The sequence below is a fragment of the Erithacus rubecula genome, assembly GCF_903797595.1.
Source record: "Erithacus rubecula genome assembly, chromosome: 2".
NCBI classification, from domain to species: domain Eukaryota; kingdom Metazoa; phylum Chordata; class Aves; order Passeriformes; family Muscicapidae; genus Erithacus; species Erithacus rubecula.
The window spans coordinates 105,943,400-105,955,451 of record NC_136685.1 but is presented as its reverse complement, the minus strand read 5'-3'; the positions used below and the strand labels follow the sequence as shown (position 1 = coordinate 105,955,451).

Sequence of the window (12,052 nt, the reverse complement as noted above, 5' to 3'; positions counted from 1 at the left end):
GTTTTCCATGACTGAAGCTGTCCACTGCTCAATCAAGCGGTCATTACCTCCTCAGAAATGTTTACAACTGGAGCCTGTTGCAAAGCTGCACCTCCAGTTTTTACATCTCCCTCAGCCACAGAAACGTGTTAAAGGTCAGTGGCCTGTACTCCTGTGACAGTGGAGTCTCCTTTGTTAAAAAGTTGACAAATATACAATACACAAAGTTGATTCCTGGCAGAACAAAGCCAAGATACCCTGGAATCTGGGAGAAAGCACAGGCTGCTTCTCCTCGATCCACAAGTTCAAAGGACTCTTGAAGATTACTGTGGAAGAACATGTACTACTGTAAGCAATGTGATGGAAAACCTCTGGAATTACCTCTTTTCCTTCTTTAGGTTCTCCTGGACTTTGCAGATTAACCACTTAATATAAAGAACCTACCAATGTATCACTCAAGGTACCAAATGAAAACACAGTTTTCATCAAAACTGGTAACACCTCTGGATGAGGCACCACAGTTACCCCAAGATTTTAAAACTCAGCCATGCTAAAACAACTGGAAAATGAAGAAAAGACAAAGACAGGAGCATGCAACTCACTGCAACAGGTGACAAATTGTCTCCAATTAAAATCCACTTACAAGTTCTCACTCGAGGGTAGTTGTGTGCCAGGAGGAAACGTTCAACCCAGTTCTCCATGTTCTGCAGGACCCAGCTGTGAGCCAGTTTGTTCCGAGGGGTTTGCACAGCCAGCCAATCCAGGCACTGAGAGGGGTTGTACTCAATGACCTAAAGGAGAGGGGGAAAACCAAAAGGAATACATTAATCTTCCTACTATGCACTAACTGAGCTGCTCTGCACACAAAGAAAACCATATTAAATTCCACAGGCTTCTGCTTCTGAACCTTGTTCACAGTTTTGAAAGTTCAGTCTAAGCCCAGGAAATTACTCTGCCTATTCTTTCTGCATATTATGAGATATTTAGAAACTGAAATATTAAGCACTAAGATGAGCAATCTTGTCTTTATGAACAAGTATTTATAAAAAATATTTAACACCAAACCTTAACACTGAATCAGTATTTTCAAAAGAACATAAATGGTATGCAAAGATGTTCATACAGCTTCATGCTGAGGCTAACTATTACATTTTTTATTGAATATACAATTTCAAAGAATAGATTTATCCAGCACTCTCCAAAGGCAGTGAGTGCTGTTCTGCAATCATCAAACCTTCAGAGAATAAGGAGAAAATGAGGCTTCCTGTGCTTTTCTGGCTCTGTGTAGCTGGCATGCTGTTGACATGAGGCCAATAAATGTAGTTTGCTCTTTTGTTAGTTTTTAAAGACTACTTTCTTTTTACCTCAAGGCCCAGGTGCCCAGACAAGAAAAAAATTTTACCCTAAGGAATCAGAGGAAGTAACTGGTTTGCTGAAGCTGTTCCCAGTTCCTCTACTCCACCTGAAGAATATGAGCAGCTGACACAACCATAACTCTGCTTATAAAATTTTAATCTCATTTTAAAAATAAACACCTTAAGAACAATCTCCTCCCTTAATTTAGAAATGACAAATTGCTCTGTCAGGGTTACTGGGTAATGGCTGGAGGGAATGTCCAAGAAAGAGACAATAATTTCTCAGTGTCTGCAGAGCTCAATCACTTTTTAACGACTTCTAGAAGCTGGAGAGGCTGTAAAAGTAGATTCTACACCCCAAGTAGAATTCACTGCTGGGTCTCACATCCCTGCCTGCACAATTTATATATCTCTGGACCTGTGTCAGCAGCTGGATGTCACTGTGCCCCTTGAGATGTGCTGTTTGAACTCCCTTTACCTGAGGTGCAGCAGTTACAGCTCATCCATCACATCACTTGTGATCCTACAGCTGCTCCTGACCAGGAGGAAATCCTTTGAACAGCAATCCATGTCCCATCCCACAGTGCTCCAGCCCCATTTTTAAAATTTTTTAAAGGGAATTAAAGGGAATGAGCTGGTCCTCAGCAGTCTTCAGGCTGGCCATGTTGTTCTCAGCCAGGAATGAAGACAGTAAATTGTACTGGGAACTCAGAGAGCAGGGAGGTGAAGAGAAAGCTTTAATTGCTCATCCACGGCTCAGATCAAGGAATTCATCCCTGTGCCAACTTGGTTAAAAAGTCTCTCATTTTAGAAACAAAAGCAAGGTTGGTCCTTGCAACTATCCAGCAGACTCAGTTTAGCACTGTTTTATGTGTTAGAAGTGTTCATGGACATTTTACAGAGAACCAAAAAATGTCAAATGAATATTCAAGAAATATGTAATAAAGGCAAAAAAACCTCACAAGAAAGTGATGGGTGTTGAAACATTTTAAAGGCCTTGCAAAAGGATAACTGAGAAAATTATGTGGAATTTGTATAGAAAAATCCATTCTAGGCCCTTATTATGAATCAAATAATTTCTCATTAAACTAAAATCTTGAAGTTAAACTGAAAGAGCCATTAATCCTACATTAAGTTACAACAGAACTTTCTAATGTCTATTGGCTGTTGCTGTTTATTCAAAAGAGGAATGGTAATTTAAAAAAATGGACTGATGCAGGAAGGATGACAACAAAATGCAAAGAAGACATAAAAGAAGCAACAAGAGGAAGACAATTTAGCTTCTGTTTTTATTTTACATATTGTACCTCCCATATCCTCTGCAGAATGTAAGAAGCAAAGGGTGGCATTCCTGGAGGTCCACCAGCAAATTCCATGAGCATGGTGAGCAATTTGAAAAAAGGATTGGCTGCCTGCAATGCAGAAATGGGAAAAATATCCAATTTCATTTATTTAATTTCATCCACATTTTAAAGAGCAGTTTTTTTTAAAACCCCAGTTCACAGAAAATTTCTAAACTTCAGACATGAACATTTATAATACTTTAATCCCTTACTATTTCATCTGTATATAATCCATACATATCTATAAATTATGCCACTGGTTACAGTCAGTGCAAAGCAACAGGATCATATGAGACAGGATCAGTCTAGAAGTTAAAGGAAATATGTATTATATATTAATATATGTGTATATATGTATTATAGGAAATACAGACATTATTCTGGAAAAATGAAACAATCAAGCTGTCCATTGCCATAGAATTTACTAATTTATCCTGGTTTATATTTACAGAAGACTTCACTAGCTCAGATAAATTATTATTTTTATGCATTTATGTAACAGGAATATGGATCCTGGGAAGTTTATCCAAAAGCATCCCATTTTGAGGTTTTACACTGCCAAGACTCACCCAGCTTTTAACAACATTTCAATGAAGTGGTTACAACTATAATTATATTTTCTGCATCTGGAATCCATTTGGAACACTCAGTATTTCTATTATTACCAGGGCAGGAATTTACTCTGAATGAGAAATGTGTTTGCCAGCACAGAACTGTAAAACATTGCCCTAAATCTTGAACAGCCAGATAATAAGTAATTATCTCCACTTATTCTTGCACAATATTTTAATGTTGCCAACTTTCTAAGAGAAATTCATACTGGTGGAGAATCTAGAAGCATTATCTCATTTGAATAAAACTTTCAACCTAAGTGGCACAGCAAATTTATATTTAATAAAACTTCACCAACAGTGCAGACAGACTTCATTTGATGCCACAAAAACTTCATTGGATCATCTTCCATGCAAGATTTTTGATGAGCAAAGGATTATTTCTGTGATTTAAACCAGGGAAATATGACTACAGATCATTTCCTAGGCAGGTGCTGTGTTTACATACCTCAGGAGTCAGCTTTGCTATCGATGTGAAAAGCATGGACACAATCTTGAAAAGAAAACACACAAGACTCACTTAGACTTGTTAAAATAGTAACAGTTACCCCAGGACACAGCTGGGAGGAGATTTCAAAGAACAGCTGCAGGTCCCTGCTACTCACATGCTCTGCAAGGCGATTGTTGTACCGGCACAAACTGAAAATCAAGTTGCAGGTCTGCCTGATGTTGATCCCATCACGGATATGTTGAAATAAAAAAGGGAAACCCTGCAACAAATAAGCAGATACAGTACACTGCCTACAGCTACACACCACAGGGGGTTTGGGAGGCTAAAGAAGTCATTTATAACTTGATTACCTTTCCTCCTGTCAGTGCTGCCATGTCATTCTGGGACAAGGTCAAATGCCTAAAACCCAAAAGAAAATGATAATTTAACTTCAGCCATGATTATGGTCAGGGAGACACTCAGGACTGAGTGTTAGTTCATATTCTTCAGTATCACAACATACAAGAGACAATAAATGTGTTGCTGAAAAAATGAAAAACAAAAAAAAGTTGTACTTGAATGAGATAAAAAAAGGAAACCAAATGAATGCAATTGAATGTGTCCAATTGCATTTAACCCAAGTCTTTCACTTGGTCAACAATGACAACCCCTTTTTAAGATATTAAAAATATAATGGGCTCAGATACAAGTTTACTTATGCTGTTAAAAACCCCACAATAATACCCTCAGACAAACCGCTAAAATCTGACTCCTTTCTGAACTATAAATTCTAAATTGATTTTGGTTTTTTCAGCAGCTCTTGCCTTTCTGAGCGAGATTGTTCCACCAGAAGAGCAATCAGGGCAATCATCTTTTCAAGAGCAGCAGGCCTATATTTCTCTTCTGCTAAAGAAAGGATATCTTCCTCTTCCTCCTCTTCCTCCCCTTCTTCCTCAGAAAGCACTTCAACCTGGGGCTAAGGAAAAAACAGAGAACTTCAGTGTGGACATTTTAAGCCTTGCCTATATCCTGTCCTTCATTCCAAACAACTTAATTAACTTGCATGAATCAAACCAAGTAAGTATCTAATAAATTGATTTTCACATTGAAACATTCACATAAAGCAAAACTGTATTTACATATGCAAGAGGTAGGCTGGCTGAAGATATGGTCTATTTAACAGAAAAAGCAGGTAAATTTAAGAACCTAAGTTGTACAATAGGAGTAAGGATTATTTGTTGATAGCATTTAAAGTTAAGGGCAAATTTAACTGCTTTTACTCAGTTTGTATACTAAACAGTAATAGTCAATTCAACATATTTGTAAAAATATTCTATTCACTTAAACATTAAAAAAATGGTGGAAGTGAAGCAATTTTAATTTAACAGCAGAAAGATGATTCAAGACACAGCAGTAACAATCACAGATGCAAAACAGGGAAGATTATTTGTTATATAAAATACTGAAACTCACATTCTCAGGCCCTTTGGTTCCCATGTAGAAATGGACCATTGTGGATATGGCTTGCAGAGAGAGCAAGAACTGGCTCTGAAAAACGCAGGGAGGCAATTCCATGAAAACACCTCAGTGCACAGACACCACCAACCCCCCAAGGTGAGGCTGTACTCACTTCCTCCTCTCCCATTTTGGCAAACTCGTAGAGGAAGGCGAAGTACTCGGTGAGGTGCTTGCTGTGGGGTTTGACGCCGTGCTCCATGATGGACAGCAGCGTCTTCACGAAGCGCGTGACGCACGAGCGGCTCCCGATGTCCTCCACGGGCCCGTCCATGTCGTCAGAGCTGCAGCAACAACAGCCAGGGAGGGTGTTGCACACAGTGCACTGAGCCAGGCCAAACACAAACACAGGAATCCACCAAATTCCTGCTCTCACCCCTACCCACAGCCTGGGAACACAGCCCTGCCTAAGGGAGCACTGCAATATAGGATGTGGCCAGAAATGTTGAAGGCAGGTGGGGCAGTGATTCCTTATCTCCTGGCACGTGTTATCTGCTAATGGTCCATCTTTAAACCAGCTGGGGGAATCATCTTTATCTTTCCCACACCCCATCCTCCCTCCAGGAAGATATCATCTGCTGCTGAGCCATTGAGTCCCACTGTGTGACTGATAAAATTACATCATCCCACTGGGAGATGCTCCAGCCACGGGGAGGAGCCAAGCATTTCCTAGCTAGATAAAAACTGAGATCTTGGACAGAAAGATACCATCTTTCCACTGGATTCCAGAGGAAAAGCCAGACTTTTCCACATCATCCCTGGACCTTCAGAGGAAAACTGCACCTACTACAGTAGCTTTGCTCCAGCTGAACCACATCTGCCACTGCAGGAGGATGCAGCCACCATTGAATGGGACTCTGCCAACACCCTGAGTGACTGATGGGTGTCAGGTTGGATTCTGACTCTGGCAGTGTTTTGGGATTGTTCTTTGTAATATTTCAATTTTAATTTTCCTAGTAAAGAACTGTTATTCCTAATTTCCATATCTTTGCCTGAGAGCCCCTTAATTTCAAAATTTTAATAATGTGGAGGAAGGGGGTTTACATTCTCCATTTAAAAGAGAAGCTTCTGCCTTTATTGGCAGACATCTGTCCTTCAAACCAGTACAGGGAGCATCAGGCACTTGAAATGCTGCAAGGTTCCTCACATTAGTGTTTTGAATCAAGATGCTGCTCAGGAAAAGAATTCTTAGAACAACAGTATTGGGATTCTCCTCTTTAAAATAATCCTTTTGATCTACTTGTTGAATGAGAGTGGAAGCACAGGTATAGAACCAAGGCAATGCACCCTCCTGAACACAGAGAGAACCTGGCAAGGCACAGAAAATCCACCTGCAGCCCCAGGCATCTGATCAAGGTCGGATCTTGTCACTGAACAAAACCAAGTCACAGATTTAAGGAAGGCTTCCAAAGCAAATGAAATTCTACTTTTTGCCATGAAAATTGGATCTTCACGTCCTGAATTTTGATATGGCAGCACAGTTATTACTAACTCTGCCATTTTTGCTCACAGGAAAATTTATTATCATAATCACAGCTTTAATACATGAGATAAAAGAAAAACCACTTTTTTCTTCTCATGTATCAAAAGAGTTTAAGTATTTCATAATTGGAGATAAAGTGAAAGTTTTCTTGATAATAAGCAGAGCAAAGGAGAATCCAAGAGGGTTCTTCCTCCTTTTGACAAAATCTATGATTCAGTAGTAGGATTAACCACTGATCTCTAAACTCTTCTACTGGATGTACAAATAAAAACTTCCACCTTTGTGCCTCCAGATCCAATTCACATTAGGATTCTCAAGTCCAAGGAGTGAGACTTACACTTGCAGTGTCCAAGTGACAAGGAAAACAAAGACCATGCTGAAAGCCTTCTCTAAGGGAGCAAACTTTTCAAACAATTTCACACTACCCTCTGCAAGCCTACTGGCATTTTTAAATCCATCAGAGCAGTTGGGGCAGAACCATGAAGAACAATGAGCCCTATTTCAGCTTTACATGGCTGTTTGGGGTGACTCATTAATAAAAGCAGCTGCAGCAATGCCTGGAATAATGAAGAGAAGTTTGCAGGGGGTTTTATTTTACCAGTCTTCCATTCCTGGCTGCAGATAAAGGTGTGCATGTACTGGCCTCAGCCTCTGGATCACGTGGATACACAAGCGCTGGAACATCTGCAAACGGACAAGGGGATGAACTCCACACCTCCAGCCCTTTACAAAAGGCTCAATATGCCATTCCTAAGCAAAGAATATTCTGCCTTCAAGTCCCACTGCCTGCTCTTCACAGGTTCAAAGTTTGAAAGACAAAGCTGAGATTGTATTTTAACAGAAGAGTCAAACCTGGTTTTTATAAACAGATCTCATGGAGGAACCCTAAACCCAGCTTTTAATATTGGTGTGCACCAAATCATGACACTATTTTTTTTCTTCTATTTTCTGAACCATTTTGATATTTTTGGCAACATGTTTTTTAATTTTGCTGCTGGCTCACAGGAATTCATGTGAAAATTGGAAGGGAATTCCTTCCAGTAATTTTTATTTTGTAAAGCATTCCTAAGGAGAAGACCTTGCCTAAGACTTTGCATAGCATTTTCCCATGAAATATGTTCTTTTACTGATGCATTGTATACAAAAACTATGTATGGGTCTGTATGGAAATACCACTTTAATAACCAGAGATCCAGCTGAAGAATTCAGGTGAGCTAAAGTAACTGTTAAAGTTTATACCTTAACAACTTGCAAAGAAAGTACACTTGTAAGTGACACTATCAATAGTTGGATTTGTGAATGTCCAAATCCTACTAATGTAGGGTTTTTTAAAAAATATTTCCAGAAAAGGGTATTAACAAAGCTTTGTGGCATAATACTGTAAAATTACCCACACAAATTTACTGCTGAAGTTTCAAATTGGAGCTTTGAGGAGTACTGAATATAAACAGTTTGATTTTTTTCTTTTGTTTTCTGAAGGTGGAGCTTGATGAACTACTGTTGAATTAATTCAGAAAAAGCCCCAATTTTTTAATGTAAAGTGTTCAGATTTGTAGAGATCACATGGGAGTAGTAGAAACCTTAATGTGCATCTACTGTGATGTAGTGATTCTGACTGCACAGCCATGCTGGGGTTGTTTCAAACACTAACACTCCCATGGCCAAATACCTTCCCTAAACCATTTGCAAGAATGGAGAAGAATCAGGCAATTACAGGCATTCAGCAGACCTGTCAGAATGCCAGCCATCATAATTGTCTGTTTCTGCTCACAGCTCAAGCAGTCACCTGACTTGAAAAGGAACTTTTTTTTTCTTACCTGCCTCACAATCTGATTGGGACACTTTATTAGAATCTGCATTGGCCACCAATCATCATCAGCCATACGATCCAAAAACCACTGCAGAAGATACATACTGTGTTAGTTTTGTTCCACACTTGCTCTAGTCCAATCTTCTTTTTTTGCATGATATTAAAGTCTGAAGAGAAATCGATGTTACTATTATTAAGGAATAGGCAAGTTTTAATCCAAGGGAAATCTAAAATGTCTTCTGTGCATGAAGGAATAAAGAAACAAGGATCAACAGCAAGAAACAGCAATATAGATTTATATCTGGTATCTTCTTATCCCTGTGCTCTGCATGCCATTAGAAAATTATCTGGAAGAACACACTTATCCTGCAAAGTGATGTCAGCACATAAAAACTATGCTTACAATAAAGCATAACCTGAAGAATCCTGGAGAGGAGTGATAGGATTAAACAGCTTCCCAAGTTAGATCCCTTTTGCATTTTAACATGTGGAAAAGCCTCACGGCCTCCAGAGACCCAAAAAGTATAAAACTAACAGAGGATGACTCATTCCAAGTCAGACTCAGCAAATAACACAGCTCAGTCTTCTGACTCCCAGAATTTTGAGTCACAAGGAAAAACAGCTTAAAATAATCAACATTCTTACTTCTATTTTAATTCTACCTGAGTATTCTTCACTATATTAAATGTCTTCACTCAGACATCTTAGGACTACACCCTACTATGACAACTGTACATCCAAATACTGAATATCACATAATTTATCAATATAGAATCAATTTATAAAATAATATTGGATTTATAAAAGAATAATGGATTTAATCCTTTGTACTTAATAGTCTAGGCCAGTGCTGGGCTCCTGTACATTTAAATTATCACAGAAACACTCTCAAACTTTTCTTCAGTATCTCAAAATTGTTTACAAAGAGATCACAGTAAACTCTTTGTCTTTCCATGTCTCTTATGTGATTAATTTAAGCACATCTTCACAAATCACTAAGTAATAATTAATCAAATTAATAGTTTGTGACACTGGCTCTCTCTTATTCCAATGACAAAATTATTTTGGCCTGTGGTCTCAACAGAGGTTTCTGCAAATAAAAGTTAAGTCACTCCCCAAGATCTGCAGTAATCAGAGAGGATGAATTTCATCTCACAGAGCACAAATATACCAAATACAGTAGTTCATAGTCCAAAATATTCCAGGGATACGAACCTCCAGGAAAGTTAAACAATATATAGAAAGTTGGTTTGTACTTTGCTGAGTTCCTAAGTCACTTACTTCACAAGCTGCCTGACTGTTATTAAACTGTTTTGTTAACAGTTCAATCCACTGAAGCATTGTAGGCTGTGAAAAGAAACACAGAAAAAACTGTAACTTCAAATAAGGAATTTCAGCATAATCTTTAAACATTTCTAAATGGTTCAGTAAAACACCAAATCTTAAGAATATATTAAAAACAATAAACATTTGATGAATTAATAATACATTGCACCTACAGATAAATACCAGTCTGTACATTTTTACACACACATTATATTCCACTATGCAGTGCTCACTATAAATGTGGTAAATGACACTCTAAACAATAACTTTGCATCATAAATGGCAATTTTACAGCTCAAAATCCCACTTTTAAAATGGCAAGTACAGATCTGCTTTTTACTAGATTCATGCAGCTACTTAATGAGAATTTACAAGTAAATGGAATACCTTTTCCTTTGAATGAATAAATGTCTCTAGTACAAAGGAAGTGCTTAACTGGAAAAAAAAATGGCACCATTAATTTAGAATGCACAAATTAAAATGTCAACAAGGAAATAGTTAATAGAAGATGAGATTCTTTGGAAATCCTTACCTTTGCTGTCATCAGAGAAACCGCTTTTGGATCTGGTAGTGTACTTGGGATGCTACTACACAACTGCCACATAAACCTAGAGTCAGTAATTTTATTTGTTAATTAAAATAAATAATGATAATCTGCAAGAAGAAAAGAAGCATTAATATTATGTTTTTAAAGAGAAACTTACCCAAAATATGTGTGTTCAAAAATGTTCTTGTCTTGAAGGAACTGCATGTTATCATGCCATATCCACTGGAGAAAAAATGCTACCATCAGATACAAGAAAGCAGTTTATTTCACTACTTAAGCACTGTTTTAAAAATATTTAAATGATTCCAAGGCTAAAAACCCCCAAATTTTTCTGTATGAAAAATTATTTCTGAAAGCACTTCAGTTTAAAGCTGTTTTATTCATACTACCCCAAGTATTGGTTTTGCCTGCTGAACAGAGCTTTAAACTTTCTCCTCTTTCTGTGGCCTAATTTTGAAAATTTAATTATTCAGACTTTTGGGCTTTAACTTTGAGAACAAGTTTTAAAAGAATCACAGGTGAAGTCTAACCCAAAGCCTGATGAGCTCTGAGAACTTCTGATAAATTCCTAAAGAGCAAGATTTGAATCTCCATCATTAGATTTCATGCCACATCCCCTTTTCCTCTCTATAAAGTGATGTTTTGATCACAACAATTCATAGTGATTTTCACACCAATATAGTTTAAACTTTTAACTCTGACAAAATCTATTAATAATTTTTAAGATCAAGAAGGAGAAAAGCATGCTCTGATTTGCTGACTAGGAATAAAGAGACATTTAAAATTAGGAATCTAAAATGTGGAAGATGCTGAAGCAACACTTCTGGCCAGAGGGAGCAGGGACATTAAATTTTCCAGGTGTTAAAAAGGGATTTATCCCATATATAGGACAGAATGAGAAAACATCTAAAATTCACATAAAATGTAAATCCTAATTCCCTTCCTCTGCTATGAGAATCTCCTAAGGAAGAAGACAGTGAAATGAAAGTACTGTCACCTCAGTGATTTAAATTATTTTTGCTTTCCTATGTTTATTCAGATTTCTGATGTGTTTAGGGCCTCCTAGTGTGTTTTAAAATTGATGTTAAAACAAATCAACTTGTACCTCCAGCAATTCTGATGAAACATCAAATTTGTAGTCTTTGCCATTTTCCTCCTCTGGCTCCATCCGTTTATAAAACAGCATGTAAGCACTGTGTGTCTTGGAGAAAAAAACATCTGTATAATTTTTGCTTTGAGAGAGAAATCATGAAATCAGAAATATAATCACAGAAGAAGGGTTTGGAAGAGAAATACCTTTTCAAAGGAGAAGTCCATAAACTTATCAGTAACAGAATCATAAGTTTTTGTCTGTCAAGAAGAAAGCAAAACCATTAATTATAAGTGCTTTAATGCTTTAGTTTCTAATAGTTTGTGATGGTTCAATTGCACATTTATTTAATGACATTTTTGAGGGCTGCTGCCAATTTAGTTCCTGCTCAAAGCAGTTCCTTTTTTTCTTCAGTGGTCTCTTCTAAATTTTCAAAGCTACTATGCAGTACTCTACCTCCATCCCAAGCAATTTCCTGGCTCATCCATCTCACTGACACCTCTTCTTTAAAGGCATCTAAAAGTATTTTATCCATGTGCCAAAAAAAGGAATTTTTTGGTTTT

General features: G+C 37.6%; 1 protein-coding gene across 14 annotated transcripts in view; it reads right to left on the bottom strand.

The window, feature by feature from the left end:
* Positions 1-12,052, bottom strand: part of USP34 (ubiquitin specific peptidase 34) — a 435,968-nt gene that overhangs the window by 338,965 nt on the left and 84,951 nt on the right. For 10 of the 14 annotated variants that reach the window (XR_013773268.1, XR_013773269.1, XM_079297810.1 and 7 more), the window contains 16 exons: positions 11,696-11,749; positions 11,505-11,600; positions 10,557-10,621; positions 10,385-10,460; positions 10,240-10,287; positions 9,742-9,873; positions 8,534-8,614; positions 7,315-7,400; positions 5,349-5,517; positions 5,192-5,266; positions 4,543-4,694; positions 4,090-4,138; positions 3,894-3,998; positions 3,737-3,781; positions 2,642-2,746; positions 623-770 (listed from right to left, as the gene is read on the bottom strand). Coding sequence is in view for 12 of the 14 variants with exons in the window: in XM_079297810.1 (XP_079153936.1) it covers positions 623-770; positions 2,642-2,746; positions 3,737-3,781; positions 3,894-3,998; positions 4,090-4,138; positions 4,543-4,694; positions 5,192-5,266; positions 5,349-5,517; positions 7,315-7,400; positions 8,534-8,614; positions 9,742-9,873; positions 10,240-10,287; positions 10,385-10,460; positions 10,557-10,621; positions 11,505-11,600; positions 11,696-11,749 (1,486 nt within the window). In the remaining 2 variants the exon portion in view is untranslated. The remainder of the gene's footprint in view (positions 1-622; positions 771-2,641; positions 2,747-3,736; positions 3,782-3,893; positions 3,999-4,089; positions 4,139-4,542; positions 4,695-5,191; positions 5,267-5,348; positions 5,518-7,314; positions 7,401-8,533; positions 8,615-9,741; positions 9,874-10,239; positions 10,288-10,384; positions 10,461-10,556; positions 10,622-11,504; positions 11,601-11,695; positions 11,750-12,052) is intronic. The other 4 variants (XM_079297816.1, XM_079297819.1, XM_079297812.1 and 1 more) reach the window with 1 other exon arrangement.